This window comes from Camellia sinensis, chromosome 12 (assembly GCF_055761805.1).
Source record: "Camellia sinensis isolate YWXY chromosome 12, ASM5576180v1, whole genome shotgun sequence".
NCBI lineage: Eukaryota > Viridiplantae > Streptophyta > Magnoliopsida > Ericales > Theaceae > Camellia > Camellia sinensis.
This window is the reverse complement of record NC_138972.1, coordinates 124,248,452-124,272,427: the sequence shown is the minus strand read 5'-3', so window position 1 is coordinate 124,272,427 and position 23,976 is coordinate 124,248,452. Positions and strand designations below refer to the sequence as shown.

At 36.0% G+C, this 23,976-nt stretch overlaps 1 protein-coding gene and 1 pseudogene across 1 annotated transcript; one reads left to right on the top strand and one right to left on the bottom strand.

Moving 5' to 3' along the window:
• Positions 1-284: 284 nt before the first annotated feature.
• Positions 285-20,513, top strand: ABC1 (ABC transporter 1). Its single transcript, XM_082897620.1, has 8 exons — positions 285-1,020; positions 3,146-3,371; positions 7,660-7,812; positions 10,483-10,641; positions 12,410-12,569; positions 15,674-15,783; positions 16,956-17,072; positions 19,867-20,513. The coding sequence occupies exons 1-8, from the start codon at positions 473-475 to the stop codon at positions 20,257-20,259; spliced, it is 1,866 nt and encodes a 621-aa protein (XP_082753746.1). The 5' UTR covers positions 285-472; the 3' UTR covers positions 20,260-20,513.
• On the bottom strand, positions 18,550-19,688 carry LOC114271561 (large ribosomal subunit protein uL13w-like; annotated as a pseudogene).
• Positions 20,514-23,976: the final 3,463 nt, after the last annotated feature.

Below are 23,976 nucleotides of genomic sequence, written 5' to 3'. Positions count from 1 at the left end.
AAATATTATTTTGAAATTTCTCTGTGATGTGTCCAGAAAATTTTACAGTGGGAAATTTCTCTGTGATGCGTATTTTCTCTGGATCAATTTTCTCTGGACTGATTTTCTCTGGATTAATTTTCTCTGGATCAACTTGAGGGACCTTAGACATTATGAAAACATTGAGTGTTCTTTATACTATAATCTTAATACCAGGACCTTAAAAAAAATTCCTCAAAAATAATTTGATTATTTTTGTATAGTAAGAATTGTATGAATAGTAATGCTAGGACATTTTCAAACCCATGTCATTTTATTTTTAACTAGAACGATATATTTTCATCATCGTCGTGCTAGAATGCGGACCGCAATAATCTTTCCGTATTTTGGAATTGGAAGCCTTTTTTCCATTCCAATTTTTACAACCATTTCTTGTGCACTGAATCCAAGTCCAAGAAAGACCAACGCGAATTAAATAAAAATAAGAATAAGAATGGGTTCTTCATTGACGAAGAAGGAGCTAGGCAGGATTGTAGATGGCTTATCCCTAATCAGCAAGGAGGTTGTGAAACGTTCTCGATCTCAAAATGGAGATTTGCAATCCCTAATTACTTCCTCCTTGAAGAAGGCAATCCTCGTCGTCACTGATCTCTCCGGACTCACCACCGGCGAGGTCCGCGAGTTCTCCACTCCTCCTCCTCCTCCCTCACCTCCTACTAGTAGTAGTAACAATTCTAAAGCAACAACCAGTGTTGTATACTTCGAGGCGGCGGTTGAGGAGAACCAACCTCAAACACCATCACCTCTTCAACCATCGCCATCGCCATCAAATGTTGGTGGTAAGGAAGGTCCCTTTCCCGAGATACCACCTCCATTGCCATCGAATGTTGGTTGTGATGTCAAAGACGGTTTGCTCGCTTCCGAGGCCAATGTTGCCCTTGACAAAGAAGAGCCTGCTCCTTCTCCTCCTCCTCCTAAGATACAAAAGAGGAGGCCGAGGGAGAGGAGAGTTCCTTCTACGCCCTTTTCTAGAGCTCTTGGGTAAGTTTTTCCCCATTCACAACCCCCAAACAATCCAAACCATATGGTAGTATTTGTTTCACTGGAATGAAACGGAATGGGATATTCATTCTTTCAAAATGTTCATTTTTATGTTTGGTTGACTAATAAAATAGCGACAAAATGCATTACGATTCCATACGAAAGCCTAAGGAATGATCATTCCATTCCATTTCAATTCATTCCAGTGAACCAAATGAAGCCTATATGACCACTGCTTATGGTATTTATTTTAGTTGATGCATATACTCGAAATTGAAAAGGATATACAAGTATAACCTCCAGCACAAATAGCAGCTACCAAAGCTTGTAACAATTTCTCAAATTTAGCACATGCTATGGCAAGTCATTGGAGCATATACTGCTCTGTTGCAGCTGCCAAATTATGGCAATAGCAGCTCCAATGGCTTGCCATTGGAGATGCTCTTAGGTGCTAACAATTTCTTAAGCCATTGGACTAGGGGAAAAACTCTTGAATTAACCGTGGTGCACTTTCAGAAAAACTCCTTGCCGAGGCCTATGCACCCTGGGGATTAGTTGGGCTTTGATCCAGACATCCAGTGCCAATCAAAAAAAAAAAAAAAAAAGAGAAAGAAAAAGATATACAAGTATGTCCATTTAGTTGATATGTGAAAAGATTCTCACTTTTTTTCTTTCTTTTATTTTATTTTTCCTATGTTGCAAGTATACATAAATATACATGAGACTTGGACTTGTACTTTCTGTTGAGCCTTGCACTTAGATTCCAGGAGACTTGGTACCCCCTTTATTTAATTTTGGTCTATTAATGGTAATTCCCCCTTTATTTAACCATTTCAAGAAAATATAGAATTTCTAAAATGCCCCAAAATTTCTTAACTTAGTAGAACACGAATGCATATCCATGAAATTCCCAACTTGTTTACATGAGGTACCAAGTAAGCCCTATATGAATTTCCAAACTTGCTTTTATTTTTCTTTGACTGTCTTGCACCAACTTAAATACAACCAATTCATTCCAGGGGAGGAGGTGACTAACATTGATTTTTGAGCACTCTAGAGAGTACTACTGTAGAGTTGGATCCCTTCCATCCTCTTACTTGGGCATGCCTTTGAGTTTATTATTCAAAATGTAGTCCTTGTGGGATCCCGTAATTGAGATATTTCAAAGAAGACTGGCAGGGTGAAAGAGGCAATACCTATCTAATGAAGAGTACTTTATCTAGGTTGCCTACATATTTTATGTTTTTGTTTGTCATTACTTTGTTGCCGAGAGATTGGAGGCTGCTTATAGATTTTTGTAGGGAGGAATAGGGGAGGATTCAAGTAACCATTTGGTTGACAGGGACTCAGTTTGCAATCCTATGAGGGATGAGGATTGGTATCAAGAAGTTAGAAAATTTCAAACAAGTTTTGTTGGGGGAGTGGCGTTGGAGGTTTGTGAGTAAGAGGGATAGATGGTGGAGACATATGGATGTGATTAAGGAAGTTGGTCCTCTTTCGAGGTATCTCTATCTTACGGAGTAGGCCTACGGAAAGGAGTTGTCTATGTATCTCAAGTTCCCCCCTGCCCCCGGTAAGTGTCATGTAAATTTTTTGCCTTAGTTTGATTGGTGTGCATTGTTCACACGAAACAAAATTAAAGAAATATATCTCCTTCATTATTTACGGAAGTTACTTTTATGGCTAATGACTACTTTGGTTCCTCCTCTATGGATGATAGAACTAAGATTTTGTCTATTGTTATTATTGGCAATTTCCTTTCCATTAAAAACAATAAAGACAGAAAGAAATAGAACACTTTCCTTTTCAAATCCCAAATGTTACTTATTACATCCCAAAAATCAAGTCATTTGGAATATTAAAAAATGGAGCTCATCATTGATGTATGTTTTGTGTAACTGTATTTATTTTTGTCCGGAACTATTCTCAAACTAGTTACCACTGCATTATTCACGTCTTTGTAGTGCCAATATTGTCATTTGGCAGTCCTTTTCTTTTCTAAAACATAACATATCTTGGACATGGCTTTCAAATCTGTTAGTTATGAGGGAAATCATCAATTGTATAACATGTTTTTTTGTTCTTATGACTGAGATTTTTACTTAATTCCCAACTTATTTTGAAGGTTTGCTGGCCTAGGAGCTGGTCTTGCATGGGGGACAATCCAGGAATCTGCCAAGAGGATTGTCTTTGGTATGCCCGATTCACAAGAAAAACAATCCGCTATTTCCCCATTCTTATCGGAAAAAAATGCGGAACGTTTGGCTCTTGCATTGTGCAGAATGCGCGGAGCGGCACTTAAATTAGGGCAGATGCTGAGTATTCAAGATGAATCCATTATACCTCCTCCGGTATTGTTTTTTTAACCTTTTACATTATTCACTTTTTGGTAAGTTATTTTATTACCAAAACAAAAGGATAGTACCACAAAACCTCAAGATACAACCCTAAAGGTTACATAACACATGCCCAAGGCTTCAATATAAGAGTTGATGTGCTAAAAAGAAAAAGGAAGTATATTATTCTTTAGGAAGGACAGGGAACTTAAAAGGCTTCAATATTCACTTAATTATGATGGACAAAAGTAGAGTGAGGCTTAAGTGAGATTGTGTATTGAGAAATGGGGATTGGTGTTTGAGGCTATCACCTAATAAGTCTGTTAGTGCGTTTTTTATTTTATTGGAAGAATTCAGGAAGCAATTTAAGGAGAAGCATCCAAATATTAAGTTGGTTGAGGTTATTGGTAAAGTTGGAAGAAAACAATGAAAATTGATGTCAAGCAATGAGAAAGCATCCTTTGTCATGAAGGCACTTTATTAAAGCTGTTAACACTTGGGATTTGATTTTGTTTTAGTTGTTAAAGGGGTGTCAGGTTTATCTTTTGTACTTTTTCTTCTTCTTTCTGTTTATTTATTTGAATTTGTTAAAATCCACCTACTCTCCACCTACTTCACCCACTTAAACCTACTCCACTAAACCTAACCCACTACACCACTACCACCTCACCTACTCCACTAAACCTAACCCACTACACCACTACCACCTCCACTTCACCTACTCCTTACCTACTACACACTCACCCTCTTCTATATATAGGAATCATGAATCATTGTAATAGATATAACATTAGATCAATCAATAATACAATTCTCTATTTCTCTTTATACATTCAATTTCAACATGGTATCAGAGCAGGTTTAGAACCTAATATTTTCGCTTCACCGGCGGGCGGCAACCTCACCTTAGCCGTCCGCCGGACCTCAACCAAATTCCGCTAAAGTTTTCTACACGCCCTCACTCCGCCGCCGTATTTCACCGCCGCTCATCTTCCTCCGGCCAAATTCCTCTCAAACTCCATGTCTTTGCCACTGCTAGGCAGTCGGTCTATGCTTACAGGAGTAAATGATGTCAACACCTCTGTATCAGAAGGAACTTGTGATACTGTCCATACACAAGTAGATTATGACACCACTCTGGAAGACTTAGTTGCTCAGGTGATGGTTCCTGTAAGATCCCCAGCCGTGGCACTTATTGTCACTAATGCCTTGATGTTGCGTATGCCTTTTGAAGCTCTGGCAGAAACATGTGAGGCATCATCTGCTTTCGACATGCCCTTACTGCTATTTGTAGCCCTTGTAGGGGCCACAGTTGGAGGACTGCTTGCAAGACACAGGAGAGGAGAATTGGAACGGCTGAATGAGCAGTTGCGCCAGATCAATGCAGCACTAAGAAGGCAAGCAAAGATCGAGTCTTATGCCCCCACTCTGAGTTATGCTTCTGTTAGTGGTAGAATACAAGAAAATGAAGTAATTGTTGATCCAAGGAAGCATGAATTGATTTCCCATTTGAAATCTGGAAAGAATTTTCTGAGGATTCAAGATCCAGAGAAGGCATTTGTGGAGTTTAACACTGCTGTGTTGTTTTTGAGAAGAGTCAGAAAACTTGCAACGAAATTCCTCTCTCTTACTTTACTTTTTCAAACCCACAGCTCCTTTTTCTTTCACCACATGCCTTTCTTTTCTTTTCTTTATTTTCCACTTTCAAACCCACAATCCTTTTTTTAATCAACCCACTCAACTTTCTTTTATTTTAATATATATCTATATATATATATATGTTTATTATAACATATTGCACAGATTCACAAACCCATTTTCTTTTCTTCTTTTCTTTCTTTATTTATTTCTTTCTTTTCATTCCTTTATTACATCTATACCCATATCCATCATCACACTCTTTCTTTATTTATTTCTTTTAATCACCTTTTGCACCTCCCTCACCGACTCCCTCACCACAAAATAGAATTTTTATTTATTTATCTTATCTTTTTTTTTTTGTGTTCCATTTTTCACAATAAAAAACAAAAAAACAAAAAAAAAACAAAAATATAGCTTTGCACACCAAACCATATTTTATTCATCTCAGGGATCAACCCCGATCACAATTTTACACACAAAAAAAAAAAAAAAAAAAACCAAAACACAAACACCCAAAGATTTGTTTTCTTTTCTGCCAACGGCCACCCACCGACCTCACTTCTTCGCCTATTCCGCCGGTCTTTTCTTCTTGCCTCCGTCCTGGGCGGTCCTTGACGGTGTTGCCTCCGTGTTTCCCACTCCACTGGGCACGATCACTCCTCCCTGCTCCTCCACTACAGCATATGGTGGCCCTCCAAATCGGAACATCACGGTGGCCTTCCGCTTCAGCTCCTTGTTTTCTCTCTTTAGCACACTTATCTCTGCTCGCGCATCCTTATACATGCGTTGGAGCAGAGCCAGCTGGGAGTTTAACTGTTGCAGTTCATTTGTCCTGCTCTGCAGCCGGTGCGACAAGTTTGTGACCGCCGTCATGGTTTCCACACATGACTTCAGAGTATACTGATTGGCCTCAATATCAGTTTGCACCGCCATTTTTTGCTCCACCGACCGCATCGGAAAGTTCAAAGGAGCAAACCCAGAAGTGTTTGGTTGGGGTTCACTGGCCACCGCACCAGTTATTTCTCTTGTGGACTCGTTCAGTTCTGGAAAGAGCGTAAGCAGACCACGGGAAGAGGAGGCCATGTTCTGGGTAGCTGGACGGGAAGAAGAGGCCATGTTATGGTTGCTGAGTGTTTCAGAGATGGGTTGGTTACAGAGTGTTTACAGAGTGTTACCAGTGTATCTCTCTCAGCCCACGAAGAGTTTTTTCAGAGGTTTCAGACTGGTTTGATTTCCACATGTTCTCTCCGCCTCTGCCTTCATTTATATAGCGCATGACGAAGAGGCCGACACGCGCACTGTCGATCACGTGCATCGCCGCGTGTCTGGCGCGCCTTTTGATGGCACGTCTTTTTATGGATTGGGCACGCCTTTTGATGGCACGCCTTTTTATGGATTGGGCACGCCTTTTGATGGCACGCCTTTTGAAAGATTGGGCACACCTTTTGAGGGTGCGACTTTTTAAGGGTCCGACAAGACTCTGTAAACTGTTCCGACATTGATTCCGGTTAGTTTCTACAAGGGTCCGACAAGACTCTGTAAACTGTCCCGACATTGATTCCGGTTAGTTTCTACAAGGGTCCAGCAAGACTCCGTAAACTGTCACAACAACTGTCACAACAGTGTCTGTTACAACGGTCCTACATGACCCCGTAAACTGTCTTCTACATCGGTCCGACATGACCCCATAAACTGTCTTCTACATCGGTCTGACACAACCACACAGTGTCTGCTACAACGGTCCGACATGACCCCATAAACTGTCTTCTACATCGGTCTGACACCGCCATCCAGTGTCCTCTACACCGTTATGACACCACCATACAGTGTCCTCTACATGGTTATGACACCCCCATACAGTGTCCTCTACAACGTTATGACACCACCATCCAGTGTCTTCACCAATGGTCTGACACGACCATACAGTGTCTCTTATCCTCTTTTATTTTTATGTATTTTCTTGTTTTGTTACTCTCTCCAAACTCAAGTTGGTTAGTTCCTATCCCCCTTGAGTTTGCAGGGGGCTGTTAAAATCCACCTACTCTCCACCTACTTCACCCACTTAAACCTACTCCACTAAACCTAACCCACTACACCACTACCACCTCACCTACTCCACTAAACCTAACCCACTACATCACTACCACCTCCACTTCACCTACTCCTTACCTACTACACACTCACCCTCTTCTATATATAGGAATCATGAATCATTGTAATAGATATAACATTAGATCAATCAATAATACAATTCTCTATTTCTCTTTATACATTCAATTTCAACAGAATTGTATAAGGGTTTTTTCCCCTCGGCACGCTTTCTAATAGACTAATACAGTTGTACTCTGTTGTTGATCAAAGAAAAAGGTGTAATCACAGTGATTTTGTTCATCAATCCGTTTTAGTAAATGCTGACGGGTTAAAATGCACAATAAAAATTTTATGTTCACAAATAAAAAGATGTTATAATGTGATAAAACAGACAAATAGTACCGACCCTGATTTAGAAAGGATAAGTGGACCCTATCTGGATGATTATTCACCATTTGTTCTTCTTCAAGTCAACTTTTCCTCTGCTATGATTAAGTTTTATATTTCTGGCATGTATGAGGCTTGTTATATTTTGGTTCCAAAGCATGTGACAGCTCTTATCCCTTTGTAGATCTTGGCTGCGTTGGATATTGTTCGTCAAGGTGCAGATGTGATGCCAATGAGCCAGCTGAATCAAGTTTTGGATGCTGAATTAGGTCCTGACTGGTCATCTAAGTTGATTAGTTTTGATTATGAACCAATTGCTGCTGCAAGTATAGGCCAGGTGATGCTGGCAACTGTATTATTAAATGTTATTTATTCATTATGTGCTGGTTCCTTGTTTTATCCCTTTTAGCATGCAATCAAACAACTTAAGTACTTAATGGTGATAGAGTATGACTTGAGTGTATGGAACTGTGTTTATTTTGCAACTATTCTTGACCAATAGACATTTTTTTTTATCAGTAGCAGCAACAATAAAATTATTAGAGGGAGAATCAAGGTGGACAAGTTGTCCGACAAACAGAAGAGATAAAAAGAAGATACAAAAAAGAAGGTACAAGAAATATAACTAGCTTCATTTGGCTCTCCCATTCCTAGAAGTAAAAAAACAAAGGAATTTCCTTAAAACGGGAGATGCAGAAGCCCAAAAAGAAGCCAATTTGCAAATTTTACTCCAAATACCCCCTAAGCTATCATTTCTTTCTAACCAAAACAACCCACAAAGCTGCCAATACAAGTCAATTTAATATTTTTCTCTTTTTTATTTTTATTTTTTTTGTTGTTGTTTTGATTTGATTATTCACTCGGTGAGTGTTTTAGACAGTGAAAGTAGGAGATAGATCTAAAAGAGAATTAACCTTCAATCCTTGGATAATGTGACAAAAATTTGGAAACTATTTTAGCACTTTCATTGTTTTACTTGGGCACTATAATAGTACTTTAGTAAATTAGTATACGAGAACAAGTTTGGAAAAGTCAATTCCCTGTTGCTTAACACAATAATGTAAATGTTGTTTGAAACTCTTCATTTCTAACATTCTTAGTAGAAATTGGAGTTATCCAGTTATATATGCTCTCTTAATGGGTAACTTCCTTGCCTAAACATTGTGACTACTCTGGGTTTTCTTTTCTTCCCCAACCAACCCACATGCACATGCACACACAAAACAAAAAAGTGGAATATGGATATTTAGGTACCTTGCTTACTTCTGCTCACACATACATCTATAGGCTACATGGAATATGAATATCTGTTGCAATTGGAGCCATAAAGATGAAGAAATTTGCAAAATCATAGTTGGCGTTAGTATTCAAGCCCTTAACAAAATTTTGAGGTCTCAACCTTTTAGGAAACATTTGAAGGCATGATGGATGATGTTTTGCCAAAAAAATTGATTAATCCCCCAAAGCTATGATGATGCAATGAGATACAACTTTTTTATTTTATTTTATTTTATTTTATTTTTTCACACTAATCAAAATCCAACTTATAAACAACAGATCAGTAGCATGAAAAGAAATTTGAAAAAACAGAATAATTAAAGGACACTTTGATACTATGAGCGTGCAGATAATGGGATAAAGTATGTCTATCTTCAGTGGCAGTTGAGCTCAAGTATGCATAAAATGATTGTGCGTGTCATAGACTATATACAAGAATTATGACAATTATGTACCATATCAAGCTATTATTAACATAATCGAAATAATAGCTTTTATCTTGGTTAATTGTGACTTGGAAATCAAGTTTGTATTACACATGAGGTTAAAATCATTCCAAAAATAATTCTTGGACTTCTCTCTTACACCTAATCCTATTTCCCTCTTTCTTCTGATTTTCTGACCTCAAGTTTCATCAATTCAAAATACTTGTGGATTAAAGTATTATCAATTTAAAACCTTGGAAAGATATGAATTACACACACTGACTAACAGAAAGTTGCATTTCCTTGTCTATGTTATTTACTTTGATTACCATAATCTAAGAAGCATGTACACTTCTATGAGGAGGCACGTCGTTTTGGACAATAACACTCTTTGGACACTTCTAAAAGCGTGTTTGACACTTCTTTTACGTATCTTAATTAAAATTTTAAATTCATAATATCAGACATTTTTTTTTTTTTTTGGGATAAATAATAATATCAGACAATTTTGAACACTTGAACTCGTCAAACACGACTTATGTGATGAATCTTTTCATAGCAACAATGAACTGTATTCTTCAAAATGCAATTTGTGCACTCTAAATATACTTTGACATGTTTATAAGGTTAATATGTCATGTGTATTTCAATGTTCTACTTCTACAATTGTTTTACTTTCTTTGAAATGCAAATGTTACTTGAATAATATCTTGATGTTTAAGGTATGTATGACTTTTAAATTTTAATTAGTGTTATGTTATGTGTTTTTGCCCCCATTACCTTTGAATGTTTATTTGACATATAATAAATTTAGAAAAATGCAAAATTTTAGTGTGTCCTTAGTGTTAAGTTCCTTTTTGATGTGTGTGGGTTCGCACACCTTTGCTATACTACGTTAAGTGGCATTTACTGTGTTTTACGTTTGAATATATTATGTATATATAAATTATAATGAGAGACAGATTAAGTTTTTTGGGAATTAATGTGTATATCTGTGTATAGCTCCCTTTTTATGGAATTCTAGTATTTTCGGTTAAAACTGATGGACCCATCCTGCATCACCTTACCTTTATTCTTCTTCTTTTATGTTGCTCCTTCATGCATCCATTTTGCATCCTTGCATAGTTTTATAGTGGCGGTCTGGGTTTCCATGTTTGATTTTTAATGACTAGCGTTGCGGTTGCATTTTTTTGCGCGAATTATTATAATATAATAATATCTGATGTTCCCTGCTTTATATAATATAAGCCTTTCATGTCAACTGCCATGTATGTTTATGTGCACAGTTCTAACATGATCTTTAGGTGCACCGAGCTGTCACAAAGAATGGTTTGCACATCGCAGTGAAAATTCAGTATCCTGGTGTCGCAGATAGCATCGAAAGTGACATTGAGAATGTGAAAAGACTATTAGACTATACAAATCTGATTCCAGAAAATCTTTTTCTGGACAGAGCTATGAAGGTAATCATCATTCAGGCTAGGTTTGTCATTTTGCTTATATTGTAAATAGTCGTGTTCTTTTGAATCTTTATAAGGTTTAATCATGCCAAGGGGAAAAAATCATACAGTGCAAAATTGGGTTGGTTTGTCATGGTTCAGCTTTGTTGCTGGAAATTTCGGTCGGCTGAACTGTGAATTGCTTGGGATGGGCTGAGCTCATGCTAGGGAAATTTTATTCACACACCATAGAAAACCTCAGTACAGACCATTTGTACCGTTCAGATATAAACTATTGAATGGAATTTATATCTAAACTCATTTTTTAATAGAAGTTAATGTCTGAACATTTGACTTCTGTTCAGAAGTTTATATCTGAACGAGACACATGGTGTGTATTGAGATTTTATGTGGTGTGCGAATAGAATTACTCTTCATGGGTTGAAGTTGGTTGTGGGCTTAACATGGATCGATTTTAGCTGGAATCAAGGCCTAGCTCTTAGTTGCAAGAATCGTGCAACTAGGTGGCGATTCTCAATAAGAATCGTGATTCCGCGATTTCTAGAAAGACACGTGTAAGAATCACGTTTCTGTGGAGAGAGAAACGCGATTCAATCCAAGATGGGATCGTAAAGGGCAAAGAGAGAGAGAGAGAGAGAGAGAGAGAAAAACCCTAACTTTCGACGTCGACATGAGAGGGGAAAGGGCTTCGATCATCTTCGTCACTCTCGCGATCGTCTTCGTCTTCGTCTTCGTCTTCGTCACTCTCTCTGTGCTTCTCTCTCTCTCTCTCTCTCTCTCTCTCTCCGTCTCCGCTTCTCTCTCTCTTCATCTCTGTTCGTTCTTCTCCTCACTCTCTCTTTTCGTCTGGATCATATCATATATAATAGATAATATATATAATTTATCATATATAATATATATATGATAAAAGGGCCTCTTCTGATTATAATATATATATAATTTATCATATATATTTTTATCATATATTATATATGAAATAAAAAAATATTTAATTATTATTTCTTAAAATATCATATATAATAATAATTTTTGTAAATTATTATTTCTTAACTTTTTAACGTATAATAAATAAAATAAATCATCCAATTATTTAAAAGAAATCTAATTAAACCATATATAATAAAAAAAAATTATAAAATAAAATATCTAATTTTTCTTTTTATTTATTTTAACATAATTTATTATTCCTTATTTATTATAATTTTTTATTTATAATATATATCAATTAAAAATAAAAAAATAAATTAACAATAATACATTATTTAAAAAATATAATAAATAAATAAAATAATTAATGTATATTAAAATAAAAATATTTATAAAAAAACTTCTAATGTGCATTAAAAAAAATATATATATATATATATATTACCGCTCCCCGAGACGCTCCCAACCTAAGAAACTTCTATCAGCTCACGATTCCCCGCTCCCACTCCCGCTCCCGCCCCCGCCCCCGCCCCCGCTCCCTCTCCCGCTCCCGCTTCGTGCAACTAGCTCTAACTAATGTTATAACACTATAGATATGCATATTACATACATTCAATTTTGTATTGTAGGTTTTTCTGGATGATATATATGGTGCTTTGTATTGTTCAATTAGTATTGCTGGAATATATATATATATATGCATATATGTATGGTGGAAATGTTACATGTATACATGTATGTAAATACATACATCGTTTGCGTATGTATATTTACATGCAAGCTTATCTAAGTGGTGACATATGCTGCTCCAACATTCATATATGTTTTGAGTTCTCTGCAGGTGGCAAAAGAAGAATTATCTCGTGAATGTGACTATGAGTTGGAGGCAACAAACCAGAGAAGATTTCGTGATCTGCTATCCAACACGAAAGGGTTTTATGTTCCAAAGGTCATGACTGATATCTCTAGTAAAAGAGTTTTAGCAACAGAACTCGTTCCTGGTAATTGTCCTATGGATTTATGTTATAGTTTGCAGATCATGAAGGTTCTTGTGTAGACATAACGAAATCTTTGTCAGCATATATATTTGATTAAAAAATTGTGGACAGCTTCTTGCGGTTAAATTGAATAGTATATATATCTACTCGTGATGTGTGGCAGATTTTTGATAGATAAAATAAAAGTACCATATATGTGATTGATCACTGTTTTACATTGCTCTAAAAACTGTACTATCTTTTTTATCAATACTAACCTGTCACAGTTTCATTGTATTAGTCATGTTCACAGACTCTGGTGCTGATGAAGGACAGCCTAGTACCTTTGTATTCTAGGGCTGTATTGCGATGGAAAAGTAGCAGGATATTAGATTAAAACAAGGGGAATGAGGTTAGAGTTTGAAAAATAATTGATTTCAAGCGATGAGATCATGTTTTGATGAGCAAACTGTTGCTAGACATATTTGAAAAAAACAGAAATCCAGCAAATAGGAAAATAAAAGAAGAGTACCCTACTCTACTAGGGTTGCTTGATATCCATACTCATGTCAAAAGAAGAGTTTTACACTCGTCTTTAAATAAGAAAAAAACACTTTCATTCCAACTCCAAATTCGTAATACAAGAAGGGACCATTTATATAGACACTGGAAAACCCTAATGGCACAGAAACTTTCTAAAAATTGTCCCATCTTACATAGAAACAATTAGGGGTGTTCACGGATGGGTTTGATTCAGTTCTAAAGTGAACCAAGAACCAAATCTCTTTATACGGTTACAGATTTTTAGGAAGTGAATCAATGTGAACCATAGAGCATTTGGAACCAAACGACAAAAACTATTTGGTTCTGGTTCGGTTCAACGGTTCTAGGTTAGAAAACCTATCACTATATCCATACTATCACGTTCAAATAATAAAATGGTTCTACCTATAAAATCATTCCAAAAAATTCACAAACATGCTTAAGCTTAACAATTCTTACTATTCGCCAAATTAACTTTTAATCAAATGTGTAAAGAGACATCAAATTCTTCATAGCATATATTGAATACTACATAAATGCTATATTCAGTTCAATAATATAAGAAAAGAAGTGTAAAAATCTTATTTATAAGGACCGGTTAGGTTCGGTTTTATTCAGTTCTCTTTTTAGTCTTAATGGGGGAATCGAATTGTAATAAACGATTCTTAATTACTTGGAACTGGAACCAAATTGTTCTTTCAAAAACCAAACCAAATTGTATGGGTGAACCAATCCAGATCAATTTATCAGTTCCACCGCTTTTTTTAAACACCCCTAGAAATAATGACTCAAAAGATCCTGCAAAATAGGTATGTTCTAAACAAGTAATTGGCTGGATTTAGCCCAAGAAAATACTGCTGATGAACTTTGGAATAAAACTCTTGAAATTAGAAATGAACTTAGAAGGAAACTAAAGAACATTAAAATTCTAAAAAAAAATCCAGCACATTTTAAGACTTGCTATATGGATTTAACTTATTCTAATCAAGAATAAAGCATAAACTCATAACCAAACAAGCTTGACATTATTTAATTGAGATGTCTCTTCTTCTTGTAAGTACTTTTGCATCAGATGTGTTATGCCTATGCCGCAACATGGGTCTGTGATACATGTAGGCATGACCATTTTTTCAGCAAAATTTCCATATTGCTTCATGTAGCTGTAATTATCAATTTCACTTCCGTTTAGGTATATTGAAATTATGGGTATAGCACCTTTTGAATTGGGACGGATTTTACCCTAAGTCTAACCTAATAATGCCAATTACATTTTGTGGCAAATCTTTCTGGTCTCAAGGGGCTTCTACGTGTTGAGTAGCCAATTTCACTCAAACTGAATATATCACATTTGTTTTTTTTCTTTTTTTATATATAGGGCATAGTTGTCAAATCGGGATTCGTATCGTGAATCGAAATGGCCTCGTACCGAATCGCAAATCGAATCGAATCGTGAATCGTAAAGATTCGGTCACTTTTTCTAAATTATTTAAAAACATATATCTACACATTTAAATGTTAAATATATCTTATGAATATAAAATATTTAGACTTAAATCAACAAAAAATGTTTTTTTGAATGATAATCACGTAATTTAATAGGTAAGAAGTTAACAAAGGTTCCTATATAAAATCACCATCTTATCTTTTTTTTTTTTAGATATTTTTTATCAACCATTCTTAATAAAGATAATAATCAAATAGACAAACTATTAATTTTTAAAGTAACAATAGTTAACAACAATATTGATATTTGGACAATAAGAATATATATTTTTTTAAGTAAGAGTGAGCAAATAATAAGAAAGAATTATTTATGATATTTTATTTTAAAGCCTAAAACATTTTAAAAGGTATAACTGACCTCATACATATAATATTCAATTTAATAAAATAGTAATAGATAATTCATAGTGTAACTTTAATGTTAAATATCTTTAGAAGATATATTACAATTTTTTGTAGGGGAAAAAAATAAGAAGAAAGGTTAAAAATATGTTAGGCTTGACTGAATCTGATTGGATCCTATAAAAAACTCCATGATTACTAAAATAACAAAAAATCATATATATATGTTGGTTATTTTGGTATTAAATGCTATTAGAAGTTGTATTATGTCATTTTCACTAAAAAGATGGAAAAAATGAGTCGAAAATATGTCGAACACAATAATTTTAAAAATTGCATGAATCGTAAAAAGTGAATCGAATCGTGAATCGATTGTGAATCGTGCGATTCACTAGAGATTCACTTCCAAAATAGATTCACTCATAGATTCGTATCGATTTTGCAAAAATTGCGTATCGAATCGCGAATCGAATCGCGAATCGTAAGATTCTGATAACAGAGATATAGGGGTATATACATGTGTATCTATGGATGTGGTGTTTGTTTATCCATTTTAATTTAGCTTGTCTATCCACCTTTTTGTTTACAAAATGAATGCAACACGGATTTTGCAGGCGTGATTGCCTCTTTACATGTATCCAGCCATAAATAGTTTACACTGAAGTTTTATTGAGTTGGTTAAAACAATATTTCCCCTTGTGTGATTGCATTTTTGTCTCGCATGATTTGCCTCGCTACAGGAATTCCAATTGATAAGGTGGCACTGTTAACCCAAGAGAGCCGTAATTACGTTGCCAAAAAGTTACTGGAGCTTGCTTTGATGGAGCTCTTTGTCTTCCGTTTCATGCAGGCACATTCATTTTTCCCCAGCTTGTTTTCTTTTCTTTTACCTTTCCTTCTTGTATCTTGTTATGTTCCTATCTTATGGTTCCATAAATTTCTTCCATTTTCCGTTGCTTTTACTAATCACTGAGTTGCCAGCAAATCAACTATTTAATTGATACCCTGCATATTAGTCTCTGAAGTTGCTCCTCACAGATGCTGTTTCTAATTTGGGAAAGTGACCTGAAAATTTACCTCTCCCCAATTATTTGTTCTTCTTGGATATGACAGAATAAAATAAGACAAGTCTGAAACCAATGTCAGGGGAAGAACCAACCTTCTGTGGTTGATGGACATAGTGTACCAAATATGTTGTGTGTGGATATTAAGATATTGAATCTGGCCATCTTGAAATTAAAGCCTAAATTTTTATTATTAACTTGTACTTCTAAAAGGACAAATATTCTTCAGGAGAGATGACAGAGAGTATTTTTGGGATAGGTCAATTCCTCCTCACTCAAGGCATCAATATCAAGTCAAATCCAAAACTGTACTTGGATCTAAAGCTTTCCTTTTTCAGAATTAGATTTTTTAGTGGAATTTTTCACTGGCATATTCAGTAAGCTATGGATTTGAAACATTGTTATAAAAATGAGGATCCGAGTTTGCATCTAAGCTTGATGCACAGATTTGAAATTGGTTAATAATTGAATTTGAAATGACAAACCTTCTATGAAGCATGGACACCTCTCCGGAGGTCGCATACAAGTGTCTGACACGTGTTGGACACAAACACGCTGGAAAGAGTTGGACATGTTAGGACACTTTGGACACACTGTGGACACGCTGAGTACTATCTTTTTCAAAAAAAATTAAAATTTTCAATTTTTTTTACTAAAATAGCATACCTAAGGTTGATAAATTTGATATAATTAAATATTTGACGTAAAATACATATTAAATATTTAAAAATATACATATGATGAAAATATAAAAATATATGTTTTGAACATGTTCCCAACGTATTGTGTCCTGCATTTTTTTAAAATTTACTTGTCCGTGTCATATGTCCGTGTGTGTGTCCGTACTTCTTAGGCAACCTTAGTGTTGACTGATGAATGATTGTTTTTTGCTTTCAAGAACTCATATTATTAATTGTTGTACTTTCGATCTTATTTTGGCTTGCTTGATCTGATGCAGACTGATCCTAATTGGAGTAACTTTTTGTATGATGAGGCAACAAGAACCATTAATCTTATTGACTTCGGAGCAGCCCGGGATTTCCCTAAATGTTTTGTCGATGATTATTTAAGAATGGTGAATTCTCTTTGCATTACTCTTGAATTACCTTTTGATTTCTATGTTTAGTTAAACCCATTCTTAATTATGATAGCAAAATTTTATGAGGTTTAAACCAAAACTTCAAAGTTAAATTTGAAGAGGTAACAATTTGTTCTAATTAATTTCATTTGTTTATAACCAATATGGATATTATCTTGTTGTCTAAAGAATTATTAGAGTAAACAATTTTCTGAAAGAGATGAAGTACAAAATATATCATTAGTACAATGATGTAGGACATCTTTAGGAAACTTACCCGAATGCTGCCTACCAGTAGATTTTGTGGTGGATGTTGGTTGTGGAAAACTATAGGGTTAGGGTTATATGGGGTGATTTTATTTACACTTTTATCTCATACACTACTCATTTTCTTTTTCTTTTCTTATTACAATTTTGCCCTTATCTAAAACTACCAAAAAAGACACAAAACCCTAAAACATCTAACTCTAATTTCTCAACCCACCCACCCCTTCACCACCATCTCCATCACTGCCAGTGTCGGCACCACCTCGAACCCCTCTCTGCCCCGCCACGCCTTCTTCTTTCCAAAGAAAAACAAAACCTAGATCTACTCTCTCTTCGTCTCTCTTGCTAGCGATGGTGGAGGGCATGAGGGGGTTCACATTGGTGGAGGGATGAGAAGGAGTTTGCGGCAGCAATTGACGGCAGAGGAGATGGGTTGTGGCTGAGGAAATGGGTCACAATGGAGAAGAGGATCGCGGCAAAGGAGGGGGCTGGGAAGGTGATCTTGGCGGGAGAAGGCAATTGGTGGTCAGAGTTGTCAATTAACCACCATCAAGAAATGATATATTTTCACTCTTATACCCTTGTATAAAATTATTGTTCCAAATAATTAAATACACTATTCTTCTTTCTTTTTTCCTATCTTCGTGACCAAACAGAACCAATCCCATCAACTCCAAGCTTTGCAACCAAACATCAATTTTCTTTCATACCAAATCCATTGCAAGTCGATCACTGCGACCACGCACATTGTCACCACTAATCACCACCATTTTCACCAATCAACACCTCTCTAGATCCATTGTTGTTGATAAACCAATGCATCAAACTCCTCATTTCCCACTAAGTGAATCTCTCACTTATTTCCCATGTACTTCTAATTTTTAAATATTCACAAGGCGATGCTAACTTAAAAACGAAGTCAAAGATGTATAATATGATGTCTTCTGAGATAATGCCACAAGAGAAAATGAACCACTCAAAAGTAAAAATAACTAGTGTACACAATTTTTTCCAAAAAAAGGTTCACAAAATGCAGTGTTGCCGGCATTGTATTTACTATGGATGGGACCCACACTCCACTCAACATTGAACGTTTTTGTGAATCATTTGTGTTTGTAGCATTTTTATAAAGACAATATCTAAATGAAATCAAATTTAACTCTATTCTCTCCCAAAATTGTTTTTTTAGAGAACTGGTGTCTTAAGTTCAGTATTTGATGGGACCAATCATGTCTAAGTGGGGACCAAGCTTCTCCTTAGCAGCAACTTTAACCCTCAGTTTCGTCAACTGTTGCTTCCTCTTGTATGTCACCTGCAGCCACTCCTTCCTCTTCTTTTGAAGTTCCCTGATAGTATCATAATGGTTCCATCTGACCTCTGAAGAACCATGTTACATGGACTCTTTTACTTCTCCTAGTGTACCCATGTCCACTGAATATGACAAGGATTAGGGTGTGGAATGTGTCTGACATTTTTCTCTAATTTTGACACTTAATCCTCTAATTTTATGTATGTTTTCATTAGAAGATGCTCATATTTACTAGTAAGGAAACATTTCTAACTTCTCACGTGAATGAGAGATATAAATTTCATATTTTTCCTAAATTCCATTTAATTTGAAGTACATTTATAAATAATTGTCATCATCTTATTTAAGAATATAATCGCTCTGCCTCACCCACTATTTGAAACAATTCAAAAAATTCATTTGTATTTTTTAATTTGTTCTTTTTCAATGATTTTGAAGGCTTTATTTACAAGAACTAATTGAGATATTTTAATTGTGATTTTTTTTTTTATAATGAAAATACATTATTTATTGATCCGATTAAAGGGCACAAATGCCAAAATTTAGGTTTATAAATGTTTAATACATATCCCCATATCCATACCCATCATTCGGGTACATATCGCAATATCCTAAAGTTTAGGTTTATGAAGATCTGACGCTTGGACATGCACCCATACCCAATACTCGTCTTGAGTGTCCATGTAACATAGCCGAAGAAAGCCTTCCCAACAAGGTGTACTTATGCCCAGCTTGAAGTCTCAGAACCTTGTGAGCATTAGGGATGCCATCCCACGAATGGTGTGCCAAAGGATCTTGGTGAGGGAACGGAAGTGGATTGGGCAGTGGGATGGCTTGGTGTTCATGTGCTGGTGGAGGAAGTGGAGGTACTTCAACTTCTGTTTGATGAAAATCCCACAGGGAGGCATATCTCCTCACAACCAATGCCTTCTGCCCATTCAGCAGCTCCTTTGCCACTATCAATGCCAGCCCCCCAACATGTGGTGGCAAACATCCACCACCACCCTCTTTGCGTAGATCCCTGGCCCTTACACCATGGCTCCTTCTCTGCTGCTAAATAATCCTGTGCGCTGCAAAATTAGTAATTGGTGATTGTTGAACAGACATGTATACGTGTGATGGTTGTTGCAGGAAATAGTTTCAGTGCCTTGTTGACTATGGAATTTTTATCTTAAGCTGAATTTACTGAGAGAGTTGCATAAATTATTTGATCAGGTTCTTGCATGTGCAAATAGTGACAGAGAAGAAGTGATAGCGATGTCAAAGAGGCTGGGTTTCCTAACCGGGATGGAATCGGAGATAATGTTAGAGGCTCATGTTCAGGCTGCTTTTGTTGTGGGATTGCCTTTCTCAAAGACTGGTGGGTATGACTTCCGCTCTACAAATATTACTCAAAGTGTTTCTAACCTTGGGGCAACCATGCTGAGGCACAGGCTGACACCACCGCCCGATGAGGTGTATAGTCTTCACCGTAAGCTTTCTGGTGCTTTCCTTGCTTGTATCAAGCTTGGGGCTGTTGTACCATGTAGGGAACTTCTACTAGAAGTAAGTGAAAGTTATCAGTTTGGGGAAGATAGTGGTGAGATCTCTAGTGGTTCAATTTCATGATAGTCATTGGTTTAGTTTTTTTTTCTATTAATTTATTTCATTCATGCAATAATTTTGTAGTGCCAATTGTTGCTCTTGGTTGGTGCATAATTTGGATTGGATTAGGCAAAATTATTAAATAACTAGAGTACAGGGCAGGTTCTGATATGAAGGAATGCATCAGGAAGTGATTGTTTGGAGGGTATGGTATTGGAAGGTTTTAATACATGAACAAGAAATATCAAAAGAAAAACTTGGAAAGCTACTTTCATGCATACCTTTCTTGTTCCTGTTTTATGTAATCTTTTACGTCTGTCTTTTTTCTTCTTCTTCTTTTTTTTTTTTTTTTTTTTCTTTCTTTCTTTGATATCTTTATCATTGTTTTGGAGGTTCATGTAACTCAGCAAAGTTTGATGATTATCAACCGTATGACTCCCTGTAGCTCGCAATCTTCAAGTACCTTTTCGAATAATTATGGCAAATTCCTAATATAAGTCATGTGTATAGATCTCCAATGTTCAGGCTGCCACCAATAGGGTGATGTGGGGATGACGTCTTCATTTGGAGGATCATGGGCATCAATGGTGTGGTGGTGTGAAGCTATGGTTGTCTCGGAGAACAAGGGCTTGTTTCTGGTTATTTTGAATTAGCCTATAATGGCTGGCTGGCATTGTGAGTATACGTGGATGATGATGATGAGGAGGGCGATGATAATGGGTAGGAGTGGTGGGGGTGAGATTGGCAGTGTTGTTGAAGTTCATGTTTCTTACATTAGTGGTGATGTAAGCAAGCTGTTATTTGAAGGTTTGAAGTGGTGTGTATATACATACATTGAAAATGACCAGTTAGCTGCTGATGTAGATGCAATTTTTCTGTTATTTAACTGTCCATTCATTATGGATTACGGATTAAAAATTACGCTGTTACTTTTTGACTCAGGAGTTGTTTGAGATGACTTAAATAAGTGTACTTTTTGTCTTTTTACGAAAAGATATGCAGAAAAATAGAGAGATAATGTAATGAAAAAAAGATGAAAAGATGGATTATTTTAGAGTTGCCAAACTTGGCCTTAAAATGCCTTCATCTTCTGTCATCTCTTCTGACCTAAACACACGTATATGTGAAATACGTATAAACTGTCGTTTCAATTAGTCCTGTGTTGATTGCGGAGCTTCTACAACCAGTTAGAAACAATCTGTGTGGGCAGATAATTGGAAAATACTGCACGCCAAGCGTAAGCAAGGGTGTTAAAAATTGTTCAAACCAAATGATTTAGGGTTGGTTTGGGAAGTGGGTTGACTTTTTGGTTTTTTGACTTTTTAGCTATTTTAGCCTGGGCTAAAAAGCTTGATTTGGGAAGGATTTTTTGGCTTTTTTGATTTTTTTTTTTTGTGAGAGAAGAGTGTAATAATTATGGGTTAGATGTAATGTTTTGTTTGTTGTGGTTAAAATAGCCTATTTGGTCTTTTGTAGCTATTTTAGCCACAAGTCTTCTTCCCAAACGGACCCTTAGTCTAATTTTTTTTCCAGGGAATTATTTGGTTCCAATTCCAAAAAATTAAGAACCATTTATTAGAGCTTGGTTCATGGATCAGAGTTCAGATCCTCTCCTTGAGGATCATCCTTCACTTCCTCCTTGCAACGGCTGAGATCAGCCATTGCAGATTCAACGGCTTAAAAAAAAAAAAATTAAAAAATAGAGGAAAGTCTGAATCTTTCTTAAAAAATAGAGGAAACTTTGAAAATTATGATTTCAAACCTAATTATATATACGTACACATTTTTGTCTTCCTCATTCAATCTCTTCTCTCTCTCTCTCTCTCTATCTCACTCAGCCTCACCCTCATCCTTTCTCCTCCACCGAACCCACCCTCACCGGCGATCCACTTCCGACGACGGTGAGAAGCTCCTGAAACCCAACCGACCTGCTTCGCAAACCAGAGCTCTCACGCTCTTCTCCTCCACCTCACCGAACCCGTCTCATCGGCGACCCTCTCGACGGACCCCCACTCCCCAAACTTCACCCATTACTTTGCCATCATTCTCTCTACCCTCACTTCGCGAACCAGAGTTCCCCTGTGAGCAAACCAATCTCTGTAGCTTCAACAATAGCAGCTCATAAATGAAAGTTTTCAAAAAGTGCTGTTGAGACTGTTGCTGTTCAAGTGGCTGAAAATGGTTGAAAATAGTTGCTGAAATTGTTGCTCATAACTAATTTTTTTTGTTGTTGTTGTTATTGATGCTGTTATGGCATAAGATGTTTTTAGGTGAATGTACATTTAGTAATGTTGTTGATGCAATACCTACTGATCTGCAAAATTTTGGGTTGAGTTTGTGAATTTAAGATGTTTGTTTAAATGTCTCAATGAAATGTTAATTTAGTTACATGTTCAAAAGTGTTAAAGAATTACAACTTCTGAATCCATTGCAACAGATACGATTATGACTTTATGAGATGATGCCAACATATATATTTTTATTGATAATTTGTTTTTTTTTTTTTTTGTGGTAATTTACATTCTCTAAATAGACAAGCTATGCCTTTTCAAAAGTGTCTCATTTTCATTGCCATTATTCTAAAAGACTAAAGTGACTAAAGTGTTAGCTTTAATATAGTGAATTCTCACTTAAAAAAATTTGATTATGATTTGAATGGCTTAGAAAAAAATGAGATTCATTGCGGGTCTCATTTTAATTATTCGAACCATTTATTTTATTGAAAATTTCATATATTTGATCTACATAAAAAATTAAGTCAATTGGATAATTGTAAGTTGGTTGATTTTTTTTTTTTATCAAAAAAATGTATAGTTTATTTTTTAAAAATATAATTGTTGTTCATTTTGTAAATGAAATTAATCTTGTACATTTTTTCTTGCTTAAAAATCGAAACCACATTGCGCACAGAGAACTCAAAAACTTTATTACTCATCTGTTTGTATAAAAAAGTTAATGGTTTGATTTTCCGCATTCATACAATTACATAAAGATTGAGACTTCCCTCTGTTTTTAGCAACAAAAGAATCTCAAATGACATATGTACATATATCATCATAATAGCCTTACATAATGCAATGGATTCACACGTTTCAATGGCACTGTTTAGTACTCTGAGCAACAGGTAGTAAACTAACATTTCTTTGAGGACTTTAATCAAACATCTAAAGTTCACGGACTCAACCCAAAACTTTAAAAAAAAATTGGTAACAACCACAAACCAATTTAAAAAAAGAGAAGAAAAAACACCTAAATGGTGTTCCAATTTTCAATGGCGAGAGCCTCTGTTCATGGAGATATCATTCAAAGCTAAGTTTGAAGCTCCAATTTTGCCTGTGGGCAGCTGGTGGGCGCAATGATTTGAGAAAGATAGGGAAAACGAGAGGAATAAACACTGAGTTTATGTGGGTGATGGATGTGGACTGGAACATAGAACGGTGGCAGTGGCGATGGCGGTAGTAGAGATTGCACTGGTAGACGACGACGACGATGGTGAACGGTTCCGGTGATCATCGGCGCCGGCGGTGGCTTTTGTTATGCAAGTGTGAAGAAATGGAGAGAGGTAGAGAGAGATAGAGAGAGGAGATTGAATGAGGAAGACAGAAATGTGTACGTATATATAGTTAGGTTTGAAATCAGAATTTTCAAAGTTCCCTCTATTTTTCAAGAAAGATTCAGACTTCCCTCTATTTTTCAAATTTTTTTTTTTTAAGCCGTTCGATCTGCTACGGCTGATCTAAG